We start from the raw sequence: 23970 nt of genomic DNA, 5'->3' as shown, positions 1-23970 counted from the left end.
TCTCACTCTAGTTTTCAGCACAAGCCTCAGTTATTCTGGCTCTGGGAACATTTTGGCATGAAGATACTCCATAGCTACATATAGAGTATAGGGTTGGGTTTTTGATGAAAAGATCACTTCTGTCACGTGCACCTGGGCACACATCCAGCATGCCCTAATGGTACATCCCTGCCAGCAGCCATGTAAGACTCAGGGCAATGTCAGCTGGAATCACCACAGTGGACTACCATTCCTTAGCCACTTATACAGCAGAACTGAAGTAGAATTAAACATTTTTTGTATCAGACCAGCTATGTGGAATCTAATTTTGCCTTGTCCAAGACAGTTTTTGTTCAGCAAGGTCCTCTGTTACAAACTGGAAACTTGCTCTACAAGTTCTGGTCTAGCCCACTGGGTAGGGCACCCAATGAGAGTGTACACGGTACATGACATATTCCTTCAGGTCTTAATCTTGCCTAACCCATGCATGGCATGCAGTAATGTTTCAAAGTTCAACATCAGTGCTACAGAAGAAGGGCAGGAAAATACACACCTAATGAATAAAATCAATTTCTTGAAGACATTTACTTTTCTATTGTGTGTATTATAAAAGGAAAGCACCCTTCTGCATCAGTGTAAACCTAGCAAGTTCAAAAATGTACCAAGTGTGTTTACTGTCTTAAACTATCAAGCATACACAACAGGCACCTCATTACTGTATGTTTTAGAATATATTAATTAATGTATCCCCTCCTTTAACCGCCACCTTATCGTGGTGGAGGGGTTTGCGTGTCCCAATGATCCTAGGAGCTCTGTTGTCCGGGGCTTTATGCCCCTGGTAGGGCCACCCAAGGCAAACTGGTCCTAGGTGAGGGATGAGACAAAGAGCGGTTCAAACCTTCTATGATGAATGAAAACTTTGGACGCCGTTTTCCCTTGCCCGGACGCGGGTCACCGGGGCCCCACTCTGGAGCCAGGCCTGGAGGTGGGGCTCGATGGCGAGCGCCTGGTGGCCGGGCCTGCACCCATGGGGCTCGGCCGGGCACAGCCCGAAGAGGCAACGTGGGTCCCCCTTCCCATGGGCTCACCACCTATGGGAGGGGCCAAGGAGGTCGGGTGCAGTGTGAGTTGGGTGGTGGCCGAAGGCGGGGACCTTGGCGGTCCGATCCTCGGCTACAGAAGCTGCCTCTTGGGACGTGGAATGTCACCTCTCTGAAGGGGAAGGAGCCTGAGCTAGTGCGCGAAGTTGAGAGGTTCCAGCTAGATATAGTCGGACTCACCTCGACGCACAGCTTGGACTCTGGAACCAATCTCCTTGAGAGGGGCTGGACTCTCTACCACTCTGGAGTTGCCCCCGGTGAGAGGCGCCGAGCGGGTGTGGGTATACTTATTGCCCCCCGACTTGGAGCCTGTACATTGGGGTTTACCCCGGTGGACGAGAGGGTAGCCTCCCTTCGCCTTCGGGTGGGGGGACGGGTCCTAACTGTTGTTTGTGCGTATGCACCGAACAGCAGTTCGGAGTACCCACCCTTTTTGGAGTCCCTGGAGGGGGTGCTAGAGGGCATACCTTCTGGGGACTCCCTCGTTCTGCTGGGAGACTTCAATGCTCACGTGGGCAATGACAGTGAGACCTGGAAGGGCGTGATTGGGAGGAATGGCCCCCCTGATCTGAACCCGAGTGGTGTTTTGTTATTGGACTTCTGTGCTCGTCACGGATTGTCCATAACGAACACCATGTTCAAGCATAGGGGTGTTCATATGTGCACTTGGCACCAGGACACCCTAGGCCTCAGTTCGATGATCGACTTTGTGGTCGTGTCGTCGGACGTGCGGCCACATGTCTTGGACACTCGGGTGAAGAGAGGGGCGGAGCTGTCAACTGGTCACCACCTGGTGGTGAGTTGGCTTCGATGGTGGGGGGAGGATGCCGGTCAGGCGTGGTAGGCCCAAACGTGTTGTGAGGGTCTGCTGGGAACGTCTGGCAGAGCCCCCTGTCAGAAGTAGCTTCAACTCCACCTCCGGCAGAACTTCGACCATGTCCCGAGGGAGGTGGGGGACATTGAGTCCGAATGGGCCATGTTCCGTGCCTCTATTGTTGAGGCGGCTGACCAGAGCTGTGGCCGTAAGGTGGTCGGTGCCTGTCGTGGCGGCAATCCCCGAACCCGTTGGTGGACACCGGTGGTGAAGGATGCCATCAAGCTGAAGAAGGAGTCCTACAGGACCCTTTTGTCCTGTGGGACCCTGGAGGCAGCTGATAGGTACCGGCAGGCCAAGCGGAATGCGGCTTTGGTGGTTGCTGAGGCAAAAACTCGGGTGTGGGAGGAGTTTGGGGAGGCCATGGAGAACGACTTTCGGACGGCTTCGAGGAGATTCTGGTCCACCATCCGGCGTCTCAGGAAGGGGAAGCAGTGCAGTGTCAACACTGTATATGGTGGGGATGGTGCGCTGCTGACCTCGACTCGGGACGTTGTGGGTCGGTGGGGGGAGTACTTCGAAGACCTCCTCAATCCCATTAACATGCCTTCCAATGAGGAAGCAGAGCCTGGGGACTCAGAGGTGGGCTCCCCCATCTCTGGGACTGAGGTCACCGAGGTGGTCAAAAAACTCCTTGGTGGCAGGGCCCCGGGGGTGGATGAGATACGCCCGGAGTTCCTCAAGGCTCTGGATGTTGTAGGACTGTCTTGGTTGACACGCCTCTGCAACATCGCATGGACATCAGGGACAGTGCCTCTGGATTGGCAGACCGGGGTGGTGATCCCCCTCTTTAAGAAGGGGGATCGGAGGGTGTGTTCCAACTACAGAGGGATCACACTCCTCAGCCTCCCTGGAAAAGTCTATTCAGGGGTCCTGGAGAGGAGGGTCCGTTGGATAGTTGAGCCTCGGATTCAGGAGGAACAGTGTGGTTTTCGTCCTGGTCGCGGAACAGTGGACCAGCTCTATACCCTTAGCAGGGTCCTGGAGGGTGCATGGGAGTTTGCCCAACCAGTCTACATGTGTTTTGTGGACTTGGAAAAGGCATTCGACCGTGTCCCTCGGGGAATCCTGTGGGGGGTACTCCGAGAGTATGGGGTACCGGCCCCCCTGGTAAGGGCTGTTCGGTCCCTGTACGATCGGTGCCAGAGCTTGGTCCGCATTGCCGGCAGTAAGTCGAACCCGTTTCCAGTGAGAGTTGGACTCCGCCAGGGCTGCCCTTTGTCACCGATTCTGTTCATAACTTTTATGGACAGAATTTCTAGGCGCAGCCAGGGCGTTGAGGGGGTCCGGTTTGGTGGGCTCAGGATTGGGTCACTGCTTTTTGCAGATGATGTTGTCCTGTTTGCTTCATCAGGCCGTGATCTTCAGCTCTCTCTGGATCGGTTCGCAGCTGAGTGTGAAGCGGCTGGGATGAGAATCAGCACCTCCAAATCCGAGACCATGGTCCTCAGCCGGAAAAGGGTGGAGTGCCCTCTCAGGGTTGGTAGCGAGATCCTGCCTCAAGTGGAGGAGTTCAAGTATCTCGGGATCTTGTTCACGAGTGAGGGAAGAATGGAGCATGAGATCGACAGGCGGATCGGTGCGGCATCCGCTGTAATGCGGGCTCTGCATCGGTCTGTCGTGGTGAAAAAGGAGCTGAGCCGCAAGGTGAAGCTCTCAATTTACCAGTCGATCTATGTTCCTACCCTCACCTATGGTCATGAGCTATGGGTAGTGACCGAAAGAACGAGATCGCGAATACAAGCGGCTGAAATGAGTTTCCTCCGCAGGGTGTCTGGGCTTTCCCTTAAAGATAGGGTGAGAAGCTCAGTCATCCGGGAGGGGCTCAGAGTAGAGCCGCTGCTCCTCCGCATCGAGAGGAGTCAGATGAGGTGGCTTGGGCATCTGATCAGGATGCCTCCTGGACGCCTCCCTGGTGAGGTGTTCCGGGCACGTCCAACTGGGAGGAGGCCCCAGGGAAGACCCAGGACACGTTGGAGGGACTATGTCTCTCGACTGGCCTGGGAACGCCTTGGGATTCTCCCGGAAGAGCTAGAAGAAGTGGCCGGGGAGAGGGAAGTCTGGGCATCTCTGCTCAAGCTGCTGCCCCCGCGACCCGACCTCGGATAAGCGGGAGACAATGGATGGATGGATGGATAATTAATGTATACACAGAAACTCTGAAAAAGAAAGCGTTTACAGAGAGATACACATCATAGATGTAAGAATAAGGTGCAACTATGTAGGTGTTATTTAAATATTACGTTACATCTAACCGTCAAGATAAATTTCAAGTCAGATTTGCATAAAAAAAAAACAAAGTATTAAATATACAAGTGCTACTAATACACCAAATACAGAAAATCTGAAAGTAAGAATATGAACAACTGTGAAGCCACGTGTGAAGAATTTACACCTCAGAAGTTAAATCTTCTTCTTCTTTCGTCTGTTCCTGTTAGTGGTTGCCACAGCAGATCATCTTCTTCCATATTGTCCTGTCTTCTACATCTTTCTCTGTTACACCAACCACCTGCATGTCCTCTCTCATAACATTCATAAACCTTCTCTTAGACCTTCATCCTTTCCTATTCCCTGGCAGCTCTATCCTTAGCATCCTTTTCCCAATATACCCAGCATATCTCCTCTGCACATATCCAAACCAACACAATCTCGCCTCTCTGACTTTGTCTCCCAACCGTCCAACTTGAGTTGACCCTCTAATGTCCTCATTTCTAATCCTATCCATCCTCGTCACACCCAGTGCAAATCTTAGCATATTTAACTCTGCCACATCCAGCTCTGTCTCTTGCATTCTGGTCAGTGCCACCATCTCCAACCCATATAACATAACTGGTCTCACTACCATCCTGTAGACCTTCCCTTTCACTCTTGCTGATACCCGTTTGTCACAAATCACTCCTGACACTCTTCTCCACCCACTCCACCCTGCCTGCACACTCTTTTTCACCTCTCTTAAAGTTCCTACCTTCAGTTCCACTCTCTTTACAATCCTTACCAGGAAAAGAAAATCCGAGCACATCTCTCCAGTTTTGATGTCACTACACTGGTTACCTGTGTCATTCAGGATTGAGTTTAAAATTTTGCTTATGGTTTATAAAGCCTTAAATAATCTCGCCCCATCCTATATATCGGAATGTCTGACGTCTTATATTCCAAATTGCAACCTCAGATCCTCAACTGAATGTCTCCTTAGAATTCTAAGAGCAAAACTTAAAAGAAGTGGTGAGGCGGCCTTCTGCTGTTATGCACCTAAAATCTGGAATAGCCTGCCAGTAGGAACTCGCCAGGCTAATACAGTGGAGCACTTTAAAAAACTGCTGAAAACACATTACTTTAACATGGCCTTTTCGTAACTTCACTGTAATTTAATCCTGATACTCTGTATATCCAATTCATTATAACAACTATTCATGGTGGCTCTAAAATCTGTACTAACCCCTACTCTCTCTTCTGTTTCCTTTTCCGGTGTCCTTTTGGTGGTGGCTTGCGCCACCACCATCTACTCTAAGTACCATGATGTTCCAAAAATGATGGATGGATTAAAAGCCAGAAGTCTGTATGACCATCAGCATCAAGTGACTCCATGAGAACCCTAACTACAAAGAGGACTATTTCATTTATGTCAGGTAGAATGCCCAGAGGGGACTGGGCGGTCTCGTGGCCTGGAACCCCTACAGATTTTATTTTTTTCTCCAGCTTTCTGGAGTTTTTTATTGTTTTTTCTGTCCACCCTGGCCATCGGACCTTACTCCTTTTCTATGTTAACTAATGTTGCCTTTTTTTAATTTCTTATTTTGTCTTTTATTTTTCTTTTCTTCATTATGTAAAGCACTTTGAGCTACTTTTTGTATGAAAATGTACTATATAAATAAATGTTGTTGTTGTTGTTGCATTTGTGTCACAGGTCCTCCCTGTGTGGAGTTTGCCTGTTCTCCCCATATCTTCATGGGTTTCCTCCAGGTGTTAGTGACTGAACCCCCATCTCGCCCTAGGGTGGTATTGCTTACCTCTGACAAATGTGGAAGGCGATCCTCCAATGCTCATGTATGACAGAGTGATAAGTGGTCCGTGGGTTTGGGTAGGTTTTAATTAAGTAATTACATCCTGGGAAGTGTGGGCTCCAGTCAGGTGTGGGTGTGCATGAGCGTGCTTCACCCCAGGGTTGATTGGGATGCTTGGCTGATCGCACATACATGTGAGAAGGCGAATGTCAGTCAGGTGCATCATTCACACGTCAGATGTGGTGCACCAATTGGGCAAGATAAAATGAGCCTGCATAGGACAAGATGGGGCAGAACAGAAAGAAGACAGAGAATGAATAGAAAAGAAAGATACAGAGGTTAAAGACAGGAGAACGAGAGCAGGATGTGGAGCCACTCTGGTGCAGTCAGCCGGGAGAAGAGCCCTTCAGAGGCTTGAGGGCTGAAGAGGGCCATTCAAACAAGCATTTTTAGGGTAGTTGGCGCTACCCGAGGCCCACTATCTTGTAAGGCTGAGGAGTTGCAACGAGAGCGGGAGGTGGGAGGCTCGACATGCTGCCCTGCTGAAACCTATGGGACAGCAAGGACCCAAGCCTATGAGAAAAGATTGGCTATGCCTGTCAGCAGGACATCTCCTCTGTCTGCGGGATCCTGTATGGGGTAGGCAGATGAGATGCTGGTTTTAGAAAGGAGGCACTGGAGACAGAGATTTTAGAATGGCTTCCTGCTTTGGGATTTTAAACTCAATTTTAAAAGGATGTCTATTTATGGATTTTTTTTAAACCTCCACAGTCACATGTATTTTTTATTGTATTATTTATTAACTGAAAGTTGGAGGCATTGCATTATTTGTTTGGAACACTGCTTGTTTTTTTTCATTAATTTTAATAAAAGCACTAAGCACTTTTGCACCTACCTCTTGCTGCATGTGTGTCTTCATTTGCCCAGCTCATCTCAGTACAGGAAGTGACAAGAGAGAATGGAGCCGATCTGGACCATCACAAATACATAATGCATAGTTAGAATCACAAATGCTGGTTACAGGTGTACTATGCAAAAAGGAAGCCATATGTTAACAACATCCACTATCATTGTTTGGCATCCAGGATAGATCATCACATAGTAAAATGCGTATGGTTGTCAGAGAAATCAATATTTCAGGTCTTTTTTGGAAGAAATGCACATAGTGACTTCCAGACCAAAGAACAAAAGGACCATCCAGAATTTTACCAGCTAAAAGTGTCAGTGCCCTGGGCACGGGTGACTTGCACTTCTGTGAAGGGGCTATTATTAATGAGAAGTACATTCGGATTTTGAAGCAACATATGCTGACTTCAAGACAAAATATCTTCCATTGGCGCCTATGCATAATTCAGCAAGACAACGCAAAACTGTATTCTGATTACATTACAAAGGTATGACTGCACAGAAAGCGGGTACGGGTCTTTGACTGGCCTGCCCGCAGCCCTGACCTGTCCAATATTGAGGATGTGTGGCACATTTTGAAATGCAAAGGGTGAGAATGAAGAATCCATACTGTTGCACACCTTAAGACGTTTTGGCAAGAGAAATGGGACAAAATTACACCTGAAACAATAAATGGGTGTTTTCAGTGCCTAAACATTTATTAAATACTGTGAGCAGGAAAGGAAACATTACAAAGTGGTAAATTCTATGCTGTCCAAACTTTTTTGGAATATCTTGCAAGTATCAATATCAATTTTATGAAAAAAACAATAAAATCCATTAGTTGTAACATCATAAATTATAGACTGTTATATTGTTTTCAGGCCAATGATCATTTCCTATCTTTTACTAAACATTGCTTTCTGTTTTTGTTTGAATTTTCCATACCATCTAAATCTTTTCTCAGTTGGGGTTGTATCTAAGAATTAGATCTATGTAAATTCTTTGCCTTGAATTTGTATTTATAGTGCTTCATTTTTTATAAAATAATATCCACTTCCACCATAACCACTACAGCAAAAACAAATTTAAAAAACAAGAACAATAATAATAATAATAATCCTAAAAATGGAATAGCATAATAGACCCCGAAAGGGAACATGATCAACCTGACTGTAAAAAAAGAACAGGACAAAATTAAACTTTGCAAAAATACTTTAAAATGGTTTGAAATCTTCATAAATAAATTCTCCATGCTTAAAAAAATAACACAAAATACTGTATATGTACAACCATTACAACAAAACTGTCAAACATCCCTCTGTTGTTCATTACCATCTGTGACTTGATTGATGACCCTTGTCACATTCACTCCTGGCTTGCTAAGAAGATCTCTGTAACCGGATTCTGGTTTGAATTTATGAATTTATGCATTGAGCGGATGGTGATATTGCATGCTCTGCATACGCTGACGTGGATATGTAAACAGGAATAAATGTTCAATGTTTAATGATGATAACTGCATTTCAGTTGCAAAATATTGTTATTAGATTGGGTTACTGTAGTCAGTTTATTTTAGGTATCTAAATTGAATTCATACATTTTGGTAAAATTATAATATTTTGCCACCATTACCAAAGGCCACTGGTTAGTTTGATGTGTCTTGTAACAACAACCCATAGAAACTCAATTACATTAGCATGTAGAAACACACATTTTCAACTCAAGTTTACCATCAAAACATTTCTCTAACATCACTCTGGAATTAGGGAGGGGCAACTGACCCTGTGACCCCTCTAGACAGCACCTATTTATACCTACCTATGTTAAACTGTTGAAATGCTAGCTTCACAAATAGTGACCTGTATCAAATGCTTTACACAATATTATTACACCAACTCAGATGATGTCTTATACAATCGTCTGCACTGAAAAATTGTAAACATGGGAGTTCACCTGCAAAATGCTTGCAAGCTTTGGAAATTTCATCAACACAATACAAAACATGATCCAATATAATGCTTGTTGCTTCACTAAACCTAACTTAGCTTAAGTAGTGAGAAACAATGAGTAATTATTCAGTTTCATCTCCTGTACAATTTTCAAATACATTATGATGTTCATCTACTCAATGTGTCTTCATGCCAGTTCTTCTTGTGACCTCTTCATGAACCTCAGCTCAATGTACTATTGACTTGTAGCAGCTATTTTTAACATTGGGTAAGTTTAAGTTTCACATCAGTCTCTGTAATGATCAGAGGATGCTGGAGGTGACATTGGGAGGAGGCTTCCCTGTGACTATGGAGCTGCATCTGACTTCTGTTGTGCCAGAGTTACTCCTGGTTATGACTTTAAAGAGGTGTCTCCTCCTCAGCAAGATGAATTTGAGCAGGGAGCATAGGAGGACAACACTAACAAGGAGGAGGAGGTGAAGGAGGAAATCAGGATTATTGTGATGGCTGGCTGGCAGTATCTTCTGGAGGGGTTCTGAATCTTAAACACAGACACTGTGCCTAAATAAAGAGACTTTGTACTGGACCTTGAGTGTGAAGCAGTTAAGTTTTGGGTTTGGGGTGCAGTACGGCCACTATTTGTTTACAAAGACAGACAAGGGAGATCCAAAAAAAGGAAAGCAGATTTGAGAAGAAAACAAAATCCTGCTGAACTTTGAGGCCATTTTTAACAGTCAGTGTTCTGCTTCCTCAGATTAAAGCAGCTTGCTCAATCAGTTTACCAACCAAATCATCCTTTATCTCACCTTCCAGTTCTCTTTTTCTCACTCTGTATCCTTGGAGCTTGGCATCTCTTCCTTCCACCAGTAAGTTTTCATCCCAGGCCTCTTGTTAACTGTAGACAAACATGTAGCCAATTTACCTTCTTTACTAGATGTATTATTCTATGAACAAAGCTCACTTTAATTTCCCTAGTTTTCAGAATAAAACAATCCTACACTAAAATTTTATTTTTGTCAATAGCTATATTTCAAAGCACTAACCACTTAATTAATATTTTAACTGTACTAATGTTTTTGCTACAAAAATAAGAAGAAAAAGAAATGTGGAGTTTGCGTAAGCATTTACAGACAAATTTAAGTATTCTGGAGGAGCATGTCCTAACTTTGCTCTGCAACTGGCCAATGAAAAACTGTAGCTAGCCAATGGATGTCTACAGCTGGACATTGGAGGTCTGCAGCTAATCAATAGACTGTAGCAGCTGGCCAAAGGATAACTGCAGTTGGTCGATGGAGATCTGAAGCTGACTGATAAAGGTCTGCAACCGGGCAATGGAGATCTGCAACAGGCCAATGGAAGACTGCAGTTGGCCAATGGAAAAATTAAGCTAGCCAATGTAGATCTGCAACTGGAAAATGGATATCTGAACCTAACTAAAGGACATCTGCAGCTGGCCAATGGATATCAGCACCAGACTAATAAAAGTCTGCAACAGGACAAAGAAAAAGTACAGCTGGCCAATGGAGATCTGCTGCTGGCCAATGAAAATCTGTAACAGACAGACAAAGGTCTGCAACTGAATAATGGAGAGCTTCAGCTTGCCAACAAATGGCTGCAGTTGTCCAATGAGAGTCTGTAGCTATCCAATGGACAAGTGTCTAATGGATGTCTGCTGCTGTCTAATGGTGGTGTGCATTTGACCAAAGAGGTCTGCAACTGGCAAATGGAGATCTGCAGCTGGCTAATGGAGGTGTACAGCTGGCCAATGGAGATTTGCAACTGACGGATAAAGGACTGCATCTGGGCTGTGGAGATTTGCAGCTGGCCAATGGAGGACCTCATGTAACCATTGAAGAACTGCAGCTGGACAATGGGGGTTTGCAGCTAGCCAATGGAGGACTGCAGTTGGCCAGTGGAAATCCACAGCTGGTTAAAGATCATCTGCGGCTAACTAATACAGGTCCACAACTGACCAATGTAGATTTATAGCTGGTTAACGTAGGTATGCAGCTGTCCAATTATGATCTGCAACCTACCAATGGAGGTGTGCAGCTGGCCAATAGACCTATGCAGCTAAATGATAAACATCCACATCTGGCCAATGGGGTCTGCAGATGGAAAATGGAGGACTGCAGCTGCCCATTGGGGAAGTGTGACTGGCCTGAATAGAAATACAGATGGCCAATGGAGATTTGCTGATAACCAACAGAAATCTGCAGCAGGCTAATAAAGGTCTGCAGTTGGGCAATGGAGATCTGCAGCTTGCCAATGGAGGACCTCATGTTACCATTGAAGAACTGCAGCTGGCCAATGGGGGTTTGCAGCTAGCCAGTGGAGACCCACAGCTGGTTAAAGAACATCTGCGGCTAACTAATACAGATCCGCAACTGACCAATGTAGATTTGTAGCTGGTTAACATAGGTATGCAGCTGTCCAATTATGATCTGCAACCTACCAATGGAGGTGTGCAGCTGGCCAATAGACCTATGCAGCTAAATGATAAACATCCACATCTGGCCAATGGGGTCTGCAAATGGAAAATAGAGGACTGCAGCTGGCCATTGGGGAAGTGCGGCTGGCCTGTATAGAACTACAGATGGCCAATGGAGATTTGCTGATAACCAATAGAAATCTGCAGCAGGCTAATAAAGGTCTGCAGTTGGGCAATGGAGATCTGCAGCTTGCCAACAAAGAACAGAATATTGCAGTTGGACAATGATGACCTGCAACTAGCCAATGGAGATCTAAAACTGGCCAATGAAGATTTGTAGCTGTATAATGGAGGTGTGCAGCTGGCCAATGATGATCTACAAATGGCTAAAAGAGATCTGATGCTGGTCAATGGAGATCAGCAACTGGCTAATAGGGGTGTGCAGCTGGCCAATAGAGTTGTGCAAGTAACTGATAAAGGTCTGCAGCTGGCCAATGGGGGACTACAGCTGGCCAATAAACAGAGGACTGGCCAATGGGCATCTGAAGCTGGCCAATGGACAAGTGCAGCTGACCAATGGAGGGTGGCTGCTGGGCAAAAGAGGTCTGCAGCTAACTAAAATGGTATGCAACTAGACAATGGAGACAGCTGGCCACTGGAGATCTGCAGCTGACTAATAAAAGTCTGCAACTGGCCATTGAATATCTGCAAGTGAATGATACTGGTCTATAATTGGCCAATGAATAACTACAGCTAGCCAATGGAGAACAGCAGCTGTCTAATAAAGGTTTGGGAGTGACTTTGGCTTTTCTTACCAACATATGTGTTTCAGATGGTTCAGGTTAGTTTGATTTCACCTATGCATCATAATTTTCAAATAGTGTCATAGATTCTTGACCAGAGCAAGTCCAGGCCTGTGACTGGGCTACCACAGGATATTAAACTTTTTGTTGTGAAGCCACTCAAAGGTTAATTTGGCCTGGAAGGGTTATGGTGTGAGGGACATTACCAAAATTAGGTGATGTTAAAAGTGGTGTCCCTCAGGGTTTTGTGCTGGCGCAACTGCTATTTTAAATATATATAAATGACCTGAACTGGAGTATAAATAACAAGCTGGTTAAGTTTGCAGATGATGGCAAACTAGGTGGAACAGCATCTAATCTGGAGTCAGCTGAATCACTACTGAGGTATTTGGACATAATATAGACTTGGGCAGACTTATAGCATATGAAATTCAGTTAAACCAATGTAGGGTATTAAACGTAGGAAGTAGACATGTTAAATTTGATTATACAATGAGAGGTCTACCCTTTATGAGAATAAACTTGGAGTCATCTAGACATTGTATAGAAGCCATTAAGATGACTAACAGAATGTTACGTTATATAGCATGATGTGTGGTATAAAAGTCGAAGGAGGATAAGCTAAAGCTTTATAATGTACTGGTTATACCTCACCTGGAGCACTGCATGCAGTTTTGGTCTCCACACTACAAAAAAGACACTGCAGTGCTACAGAAAATACAGAGAAGAGCTAGTAGGCTGATTCAAAGACTGCAGGAAATTATGAGGAAAAGTTAAAAGAGCCAAACCTTTCATGTTAAGCACATGGAGATTAAGAGGTGACATGACTGAAGTTTTTAAAATTCTAAAAGGAATTAGTACAACAGATCAAGAACATGGGGACAGAGTTGGAAGTTTGTTAAGGGTAAATTTCACAGAAACGTTAAAAGCTTTTTCCTTCACATGAAGATCCACGGATACATAGACAAATGGAATAAGTTACCAAGTAGTGTGCTAGGACTTTACAGACATTTAAAACTTGACTTCATGTTATTTTAGAGAAATTAAGTGGATAGGATTATTGAGCTTTGTTTGGCTGAATAGCTTGTTCTCATCAAAAAGTTTCTAATATTCTCATGTTCAAAAAAGTTTAATAATAATTATTAATTAAAAGTAGATCAGTTAGTTCATAGACCACAAAATTTTTAGACATTTCTTAAAAGGTTAGCCTTGCAAAGATAATAAACACATTTTAGGATCCATGCTTACGTTCACTCTCCGGTTGGCTGAATACTTACATAGATCATTACCTCAGTCTATTAAATTGAGTTTACTCAGTTTAACATCAGTACATCTTACTTTAGGTTGCTGTGAAGCTTGGTTCCCATAGGCCTGTAATTTACTGTGATGCTCACACATAACCTTGAGACTAAGATATTCCAGTAAATTCCTGGGATAGATTGTTTGTTAAAAGGAGATGAGACAATCACATTCATAGTATGGGGGAAAGGACTAATGTGTTTTATTACTGAAAACATCTTGGTAACCTTAAAAATAAAAATCTTAATTAAAAAAAAAGAAATAAAATGTGTGATAATTAAAAAAAATAATAATAATTGTCTTAATCTTAAAAAAAAATCCTAAAATTGTTCAAAAATAAGAATCTACATAATCAAAAAATAAACATAAGTTACAAATAGAACTCAGTAGGCTTTTATAATGAAATAGAATTGTATCTACTAAATTAACTGTTGTATTGAATAATTCAACAGTTGGGTGGTTTTAACAAATAAGCTAGTGTTATTCTTATTTATAACACACAAAATTTTAATGAAAATAAATATCATTTAGAGGTCACTCCATCCGGCAGCTTTTATGTCATTTGAACTGAACAGCAGACCACTGTTCCATGCTTGCTGATCTACTACATGAGCACCGTCTTTGCTGAAGTTAGTAAATTCTTGCGATGATTTGCGACCAGTCAAAGAATAAACTGTTCCTTGCTCTTTGTCACTATGTCATTGTACTTTTTGAAGAGACTCATTCCTCGTTCAGCTGTGCCATTCACTACTGGAATGTGTGCTGACAGTTCACAAAATTCGATGAAGATAAGATCATCTGTCCATTGTTCTGGTGGTTTCTTGAGAAATGACAGAGACCTTTCTTTGTCATTTTCCATATGGATATCAAGGAAGGATATTGATCTTTCTGTTACCAGATCCTTCAGCTTCAACTGTTCAGATTCACTCCTTAGCTTAAGATGTCAAGGAATAGTCTGGTAACAGTGGCTGTTGAAGGCTTTGCACAGTCTTTCTCTTTGTTTCTGCTGAGACTGTCAGGAAAAAGGGCTGAAACAGAAACCCCTACTTGCTACTAGAAGGTTCTTGAAACTCATAATAACTACTGGAAAATTTCTGGAAACTTCTGCTTTCTACTAGAGTGTTCTGGGAACTCCACCTTAGTACTTAGAATACCACATGTGCTTCCGAATAGAGGCCTCAGGTATAAACGGTTTGTACGCAAAATAATTGTTGTGAATACCCGTTTCTACACTCATATCAAGATGTATAAAAACTAAACTTGGTATAAAGCCACTCACATCTTCAAGGCAGCCTCAGACCATGCATACATACTTTCTTGCTCTGTTTTGCAAACAGTTGGCACCCGGTGTCAAAGCAGTGCTACTGTTCCTGTGAAGTTTCCCTTTCTTTTAAATGCTTACCATCAATGATGCAGACTTAATCAAATACACTAAAATTATCATTTACAAATGTAAGGTACTTGATTGTAGTCTGTAACAATACAATGTTGCATGGAATGGCCAGACTATTCCAACTACCATGGCTGCTTTAGTGTTGTTAGAAGACATAGCAAATGGAAGAATTAGAAGAGAGCGCACATTAAGATATCATACTGATTTCTTGTCCCAGAGCTATCCTCATGGAGCTGTGTGCTGTTAGAATAACAGGATGTATAGCTGATATCATTTTTATGATGACATGCATTAAAGTATGTATATTACATTTTACAGATAAATTGTTAACTTCTTTTAAATAATATATACTGTTAATAAATTAAACATGTGGGGACGCAGTGGCATGGCAGAAGTGCTACTGCCTTGGAGTAAGGGGGTCACATCCTGGCTGTCCCCTGTTTAGACTTTGTATATTTTCCTGGTGGGTTTTCTTTGCATGCTTTGGTTTCCTTCCAAAAGCATGCAGGTTAGGAGATTTGGTGATGATAAATTGACACTACTAGTGTACTTGTGTGCTCGTATTCACCCTGTGATAAGCTGGCGCCCTGTCTTGGGATTGTTACTGCCTTGTGCTCGACGCTCGCTGGGACTGACGCAAACCTGGATGGATGGATGGAATAATTAAACATGTATAATGAAGATTTTTCAATGTTCCTTAAAAGTTTTGAAGAACCGACGCTCTAAGCTTACAGCTGGTTTTAATACAGACGGTTATTGTGTGGCAATTGGATACATGGAGAAAGAAAATGGAAGAACAGGAATTGGCGGTTGGTGTGTTTGACAGACAGTACTGCTGCAATAAATTACTCATCCAGGGTTGCGCGGGTCCCAGCAAGTATTGTGTGCCAGGCAGGAACAATCCCTGGACGGGGTTCAAAACATGCTTTAATGTGTTTCATAGTGCTGGGAGGTATACCGGTTCATACCAAAAACCGTTTTTTATTTTTGTTATGATATGGATTTTTCTTATGCCACAATGCCGGTTTAAATAGCCTAAACAATGTTCAGAACGTGGCACAGCAGGAAACTGTTTAAGGGGGGACTTTTTTCACTGCTACGCTGCTAAACACACATGCAACAGAGTACATGCGTTAGTGGAGGTATTCAGAGGTGAAAATGGACGAAGAGCATTCTGAAACTGAAGCTGTAGCAGACGATAAAGTTGAACATGATGACACAGAAGAACTTTTGCCTAAAAAAGGAGCCGCATCTGTTGTCTGGAGATTTTGGTTTTAAAAGGTCGGATGTGGACCAAACAACTAGTTACTGCAAATGTTGTTGAGCTAAAGTTGTTGCCGGAGGTGGCAACACAAGCAATTTGCTGCACCACCTTAGCCGCAAACATGCTTTGGAGTACCATGAATGTATGGAAATAAGATTGGCACCCTCCACCTCCTCAGGTAAAACTGAAAAAGCTAAAGGACACTCGAGTCAGATGTCACTTGTAGACACATTTGCTAGAGGACTGCTTATGACAAAAAAAGCAAGCGGTGGATCGAGATAACCAACGCCATTGCAATCCATATAGCTAATGTGTCAGTGGACAGAGATTGTTAACATTAACAGAAAGTGTAGTTGGTTTACAAAAAAATATTTAGTCTTTATTCCTTTTCTAAGACATGTTCAGTGCAATACAACTTTTGACAAGCACCTCTGGATATTTTACTAAGTCTAAATGCCTCTTTGGATGATTGAAAATATGTTGTTTGCAAAATCTGTTCAATAAAATGGTTCTATATTTTGACTGCGACTGTAATGCAGTGTGATTCCTTCTCTTCATTAGTGCCACCACCTTGAAAACTATCACTTTATGGGGCCATGCAAACCTGTATTAATACTTGTGTGCACATTAAAATGTTTTCTTGTACAATGTACAATTCTCATGACAGTGGAATAGATTATTCTTAGCCAGTCTACTGCAGTAATTGCAGTGGAAAATGTGATTAACATCCACACATGCATGGGGAAAAAAATACCATTGAATACCGTGAAACTGGTATAATTTTGAAAAATACCGTGATATAGAATTTTGGTCATACTGCCCAGCCCTAGTGTTTCATCATAAAAATGTATACATCTTAGTATTCTAAAATGTTCAGAGAAGCATTTAATATCCCACTTTAGTTACAATGGAGTTTCAGAAACTCTAGTAAATGAAACATGGATTCTAGGATGAAGTTTACGATGTTCTACTTTAAGAACAAAATAAACTATGTGATTAAGGTGAAAATTTCAAGATTAAAGTCGACATAGACCTTTTTTCCATCCAGTGTGCTGTGACTCACCTTTTCATGCCGACTTTGATTTGTGATCACTTCTTTTTTTATTTTAAGCACAGTACAACTTTCTGAACTTGAACTTCTGAGTGTCTCTGCCACGCTATACCACTGCTTAAGCCACCAAATGGTACATTTTTCCATGCCTTCACTTCACTAAGCAGGAACTCCATTTCAATTTGCTGAAATTCTTTTTTATATGTGCTTTTGCTATTGTCTTTCAGCAAAACATTGAACATAAGGGGCTATTTGGATTGACTTGCATATTCAAATAGGCATAATTGTGGGAGGAGTTGGGGTGGGGCTGTAGGCACGTGCACATGGAGTAGAAGTGCTACATTTATAGATGCCTAACCTGGCTGTCTGGTGGACACTGTGAATCCATTAGCCCTGTACTGCAGGTGGCACTGTTTCTTGTATGTTACAGCATGGTTTCAAAGTGTGCTGTTTGCTTTGTCTTGATGTATGATTACATCATGCCATTCTCAGATTTGCATAATCTGATTTAGAGTCAGAGGAGGCAGGAGCCTACCACCGCACCCCTGGGTGCAAGCAGGAAACAGCTGCAGACAGGACAGCAGTCCATCACAGGGTCCCTAACCATCCCCAAATACACACACACACACCACTACCACCACCACACAGGGTAAATTTGTAACCAGGACGCTGTTACAGTACCACCTGAATTAAATATAATTTATATGTTAATTAAAGGCACTGCATAACAAAGAGTATAAGTACTTGCTTTAGTGTACATTTATATTACCTTCCATACAAATCTCAAAATACTAGTTGAATATCAATACCAGCAAAGTACATTCAAAGTCCTGTGTACATTTGGGACCAACTAAATCATTCAAGTTTTCAAGAAAAAAAAAATTGACACGAGTACAGTGTACAGTATGATTTACCAAAATCCTGTATTTACAGAATGTAATACCAGGCACTTATTTTACTAAAAGCTATTCAATCAGAAACCTAATTTATATTTTTATGTATCTAATATTTTTGACCTAATTTTTTTGGTTTAAATTTGAACAATTAATAAATAACTTACTTTACCTGTAACTACATGAATTTTGAATTAATTCATGCTTTTGTTTCATTTAAGATGCATCCCTCATAAACTAAAAATGTCAAGAAGGATTTTTTTCCTCTTTTTACACATACAAAACAAATTAAATACCTGCCATGAACAAACAGACACTCTGTTCATTTAGTAAAGATGTAACTCTAATGAATGTTAATTTGCAATTAGAGCTTAGTTGTTGTGACAACTGCGTTCAGAAATTTTAAACTTTAAAACCTCAAAGCCTGAACCTTGGGCTGAACTCAAACTTCACGAATGGTTTTCTTCCAAAGTTCCAAAATGCGTAACTGGGCTTTTGTTGAAGTTATGAGCACTTAAGTGGCTGCTGTTGGTGTCCGCTTTAAAAATGTTAAACTTTAAAAAGCTTGAAGTCCAAATCTGATCAGTTCTCGTGACAAAGGTGTGCAAGCTTTGAGAATCTGTCCATTTGTTCTCGGTGGTCCGCATCACTCTTTACCTAATAAACACAAAGACACGCACATCTGGGCGTAGACAATACATCCTTACAAAAACGTTCAAAACGTGTTTTAGGGGTGACAGAACGTGTTTGTCAGTTGAAAATCGAAGTCAATATAACGAAGAAGCTCTTTTTGTAATATGCGTAACACCGCAACCTGACATCCAATGCGCGAGCTCCGTCTTCCTAAATTGCTCTATTTAGTTGAGGACAATATGCAATGGAAATCCATCCTGCTCCTCGCACCGGTTAACACCCGGAAATAAAAAAAGCCATTCATTAATGCAAGGCACCAAAGTTGAGTCCGAGTTTCCTAGCAACCAGGGTCGCGATTAAAAGCTGAATGAGTAGGAAAGGCGAACGCGCAGGGCAGTACGGTGCGTGAGAGCGGGCGGCTGCTCACCTGCTGGACGCACGTATTGCAATCGTCACAGGAGTCCGCTTTAGGTGTTGGACAAGTGCGCTACAAACTTTGCAGAATTTAAAGTTGGGGTAATTTTTCTTTACAGCATTTACATTCTGAAATTTAGGGTAGGTTACTCGGTGATAACATCGTGAATGCTGTTTCTTTTTAACTGTAATTACAATATTTATACATCGTTGTTGTATGACGGAATTGTTAGCCAGTATGTTTTTCTTCCAGAAAGAAGAATGGCTTTGGCAAGTGGACATTGGGTAGACAAAACCATCAAGGGTGAACCACCAAGTCCAAGGTAACATTTTATTGCAAGCATATTTAACTGATAAAATATTCGATTAGTGTAAAATATGAACGTGATATATCATATACAAGTGTTTATTAAGCTAAAAATCATTATTTTCATATGATATACAGTATATATTCGGGATCACGCGGGGTGTAGCAGTGCATAGCGTTCTGATCTATCTGGTCCCTGCCAGCTATTTAGTTTGCAGGAGCTCCCTCTGGCTACACTGGGGTTTTCTCTCGGGTATCTTTTAAGAAAGTCACCTTAAATGTGTGCATGTTAGTTTAACTGGCAACTCCATATTCCATGTGTATGAACGAGTATGTATCCCTGCATTGGTGTGCCCTTCTAGGCACTGGTACCCCATCCTGGGTTGGTCTGTGTCTTGTTTAAAATGCTATCTGGATGAGCAGCAGCTACTCACAACCCTGAACTGGATAAGCTACTTTAAATAAATATTTTTCTAAAATTAATGATGCAGCAAGTTGTAGCAGTGTTAAGTTCTGCTGATCACTTCCGAAATCTGGGTATGAACCCCCAGGCCAGTAATGTCAGATTGGAGTTTGTATGTTCTCTCATATGTCTATCTCTGGGATTTTCCTTTATTATCCCCCAAAATTTTAAAGTTAGGCTACTTGGTGACATTATTATATTCCTCTGGATTTTTAAAGATGGGTGTACATCAGTGGGCTTCAGGATTGTGTTGCATGTCCTACAGTTTATTTTGAATCACTCTGAAGGTTTATAAATGTGAATTGTTGAGGTTGTGTCATTGATCCATATTCTGATCACTTTACCTTTTGTTATCAACGTAGTGTGTAAACAATGCTTTGCTTCAAAATCATTTATAATTTATGAACATGCTTCTTTGTTGTGGTGCTCCTCACATACACTCTTGAACAAGGTTCCAAAATGATTGCTCAGGGTGATGCTATATAGGAGCCATATTTACTTCTCAAAAGAACCCTCCACTGGGTAGTTCCAGAAAGTTCCAGAATAAGAACCATTATTTGATTAGATCTGTAACAGATTCCAAAATTAACCACGAGTAGATAACAGATTTATGAAATCCTACAGGGTTTTCCAGATTTTAAAATGACTCAGGCTAGATACAATAACACAGGCTGGATTTTGGTCTTCTTTATCTGTTAGCATCCTGTCAGTTATCTAATGTACATTAAACACATGTGTTTTGCTCACATATTAAGAGCCTTTTCAAAGCCCAAAGAACAAACTTCATAGGACAAGAACCCGTTCAAGCAAAGATTCCACAAGACACCTCACAATGTAGTACAGTGCCATCACAGGATCGTTATTTTTAAGAGTGTAGGTCCCCCTCATTGAAATCCTAGGAGGTGAGTTGAGGTCTGCATTCCCAGTAGTCAATGACAGTCGATCCAAATAAGAATTCCTTCAGGTCAAGTGACTAACTGCGCTTCTGACTAAGGGCACGTCTCCTCTTCACTTTTCACCATGGAGTCATCTCTTCTTAACGGATGTATTCTATTTGGGGTTGACAACGAGCAAACTTCTCACTTTACAGTAAAATCGACAACGTGAGCTCCAAAGTGTGAAATTCAAACAAATGTCGAATGTTATGCTAACTTCACCACGGATTTTTGAGGCAATATCTTGTGTGTTGCATGTGCGTCTGAGGATTACCTTGCAAACTCTCATCAGATATACAGTACCATCCCAGGGCGAGAGAGGGTGCTGTTACTGACTGTCTTGTTTATTCCCTCTGTGACACAAAGAAGGCAACCCAGAAGACGACTGAAAACACCCCCATCGCTTCCTCAAACCCCACCTCTTCCAGTCTGAAAGATATAAAAAGAGCCCATCCCTGGAAGGCGGCATCTCAATTTGACCCAAACTCACAGCAGGACAGAGGTCCCAGTTAGGCCAGGTTGGCACCACAACTATTTTTGGGACTCTGCAATTTCACTTGTTCACCACAATAACTAATATTTTGCAGCTCATCCAACTTAAAACACAGATGCCTTATCTTCCTGCAGTACTGTACATTTATTTGGCATGGTGAGATCCCCATTACATTATGATTTCCAAGTTCACTGATGTTTTTGTTTCAGTTTAGTCTCAGAATTACATTTTTTGCCCAAATTTCAGAGACATGCATTTAGGTTGATTTGCAAGTACATGTTAACCAATTTTTATGAACGGTCTGGCATATTGTGTAGAGCTGGTTAATGAATTGTACCTGTTACTGCCAGTGCAGTTGAAAATTCAGAGCCCCATGAAAATCAGATTTCCTTGTGTTCCGTGTGCACGTGTAGAACGTTCAACATTATCAGCGTGTGCAGCACACTGAAACACATGCATGTAATACGAAAAAGAAGGAGGATTGAGCGGACACACAAGAATTATGCATCAAGAGTTTTGTGAGCAGACTTGGATGGACACCAAGTTTAAAGGCATCTATCATACTTCTAAGCCTGCTTAATTCAATTATAGTCTATGGGTAGCAAAGCAGGAAGCAAACCTGTGCAGGGTGGCAGTCCATAACATAGTTGATTGCAGAAGTCAAATAGAGTAGGAGTTGCTTGCAGCCCAAAATATTTTGCATACATAATGATATCATACTTTGTAATATATGTAATTCCCTGCATGAATGGTATTCCTTTTAGCATCTCCAACTCACTGGCCTCACATTACTCCAATCAGCCAAAAGTAGGCATTGAAAATGGACTGATGGATTTTTATATTTCTCCCACCTTTGCATAGTTCATTTGTTCCAAGGACTGCAGGGCCTGTAAGTGTGTTTACAACATAATATGTTGCTGCTACTCGATAAATGGAATATTAAGTGAAAGCAAATCAGAAATAGTATCAATCTAGATTCCTTACTAAATTAACAGAATGACTAGAAGCCCAGCCCTCCTCAAAGAAGCTTTCTGCTTGCCTATAGATAGCTGGCTTGATGTCCTCTCCATTTGAAGACTCAATCTTTAAGTTCTGTACTGTTCGTACTGTTGGGAGGGATCCTGTCAATTCAGTCAACAGGACTGGCTTCTTGCAGGTCATTAATGTGACTGCCTCTCCTGAGCCTAGGTCTAGGATATATCTTGTCTTTTAGGAAAGGTTACAAGTTTCCTCCACAAGTCTGTTGTAAATTTATTATAATGCCAAATGAAGATACTCAGGAAAAATTCAATTAAGAAAAACAATCTCCCTGCAGGGTGGCACAGTGGTGCAGTGGTATCGCTGCTGCCTCGCAGTAAGGAGACCTGGGTTCGCTTCCATGTCTGCATGGGTTTACTCCAGGTGCTCCGGTTTCCTCCCCACAGTCCAAAGACATGCAGGTTAGGTGCACTGGCGATCCTAAATTGTCCCTAGTGTGTGCTGTGTGTGTGTGTGCCCTGCGGTGGGCTGGCACCCTGCCTGGGATTTGTTCCTACCTTGTGCCCTGCATTGGCTGGGATTGGCTCCAGCAGAACCCGGTAACCCTGTGTTAGGGTATAGTGGGTTGGATAATGGATGCACAATTCACCTATCAATCAAGTTATTTATAATGGTGACGAAAGCAACAAACATTATAGTATGTTTCTTGTAAGACACAGTACTAGGTGCTACATATAAAATGATTGAATCTCTTTCCTTAGGTATGGGCAAGCAATTGCAGTGGCTGGAAACATAGTGTTCTTCTTTGGAGGCGTTTCTAACAAAGATTCACTTGTGAGTATACCCGTAAACATTTGTAAACTTCTTAGTTATATGACAATAGCAAATCAGCAGGTCTGAAACACATGGAGTAAAGCTTTTTGGGTTCTGAGAGTCTTATGGTGCACATAATAAACCTAAGGTTGACATCAGTACCAACAGCCTTTTGGCAGTGAAATGTTGAAAAGCTTTCTTGGATGGTGGGGGGTGCAAATGCTTTTTAATAACACTGGAAAACAAATGACATGAAAAGTTTACTTCCTGAAAATTTTTGGTGATGATGATGATGACAGCGTCAAGTGGAATACAAATCTAATATTAGACTGACATATCACGTAGGAATTTGAAGGAACATGAAATGAACTTTTATTGAATATTAGCTGTGTAAGCCCGTGCTGTAAAAACCCAGGCTCCTAGAAACTATTGAAACCATCAGAAAAAAAATTGAAATGCAGAGTCAGCTGTTTCATTTCGCAGACATGTTCGTCCCCCTTGTCTGTCAGTGGCTAACTGAGTTTCTCTCTCGTTTGTCTTTCCTCAGTGGTTTCACTTTGGTGACAGAGTCGCTTTCTTTCAGATTCATGCTGTAGCCTCATATTTCTTTCTTCTTGTGACTCGTTAATTTGGGGCCGCCTTACCGGGTCTTTGGGCTTCATGCTGTAGCCTCGCACTTCTCGGCTGCCTCACACTTCCAGGCCAGACAGACAGACAGACAGTCATTTCAGGCAGGAGTTAACAAGTGGACCTGCTCAAAATGGTGGTGTATCCAGTCTTGTAAAGCCCAGGCAGGAAGGGTGAGTGCAGGAGGGCAGACAGTGGAAGTGACTTTGGAGATGGTGAGGTTGTCAGTCTTCTGTCCTGCAGAGGGAGGAAGAGAAAAGTCATTACATAACAGCGCCACCCCCTGGTTTGGCAGATAATTGCTATTAAGCCCTTAAGCTGTCTCCTATGTGCAATTCAGGAAATTAATCCTTATGGCATGTTGCACTTCATGGTTTTGCAT

The 23970-nt window shown here is 42.4% G+C and overlaps 1 protein-coding gene across 1 annotated transcript in view; it reads left to right on the top strand.

Annotated features, from left to right (window-relative positions):
- Positions 1 to 19230: 19230 nt before the first annotated feature.
- zmp:0000001301 (rab9 effector protein with kelch motifs) overlaps positions 19231 to 23970 on the top strand; it is a 75164-nt gene continuing 70424 nt past the window's right edge. The window contains exons 1-2 of the mRNA XM_028804843.2: positions 19231 to 19295; positions 22910 to 22982. Coding sequence (XP_028660676.1) covers positions 19234 to 19295; positions 22910 to 22982 — 135 coding nt within the window. The 5' untranslated portion in view covers positions 19231 to 19233. The remainder of the gene's footprint in view (positions 19296 to 22909; positions 22983 to 23970) is intronic.

This window comes from Erpetoichthys calabaricus, chromosome 7, assembly GCF_900747795.2.
Source record: "Erpetoichthys calabaricus chromosome 7, fErpCal1.3, whole genome shotgun sequence".
Taxonomy (NCBI): Eukaryota; Metazoa; Chordata; class Cladistia; order Polypteriformes; family Polypteridae; genus Erpetoichthys; species Erpetoichthys calabaricus.
The sequence above is the reverse complement of the archived record's forward strand: the minus strand, read 5'-3'. Positions and strand labels throughout refer to the sequence as shown.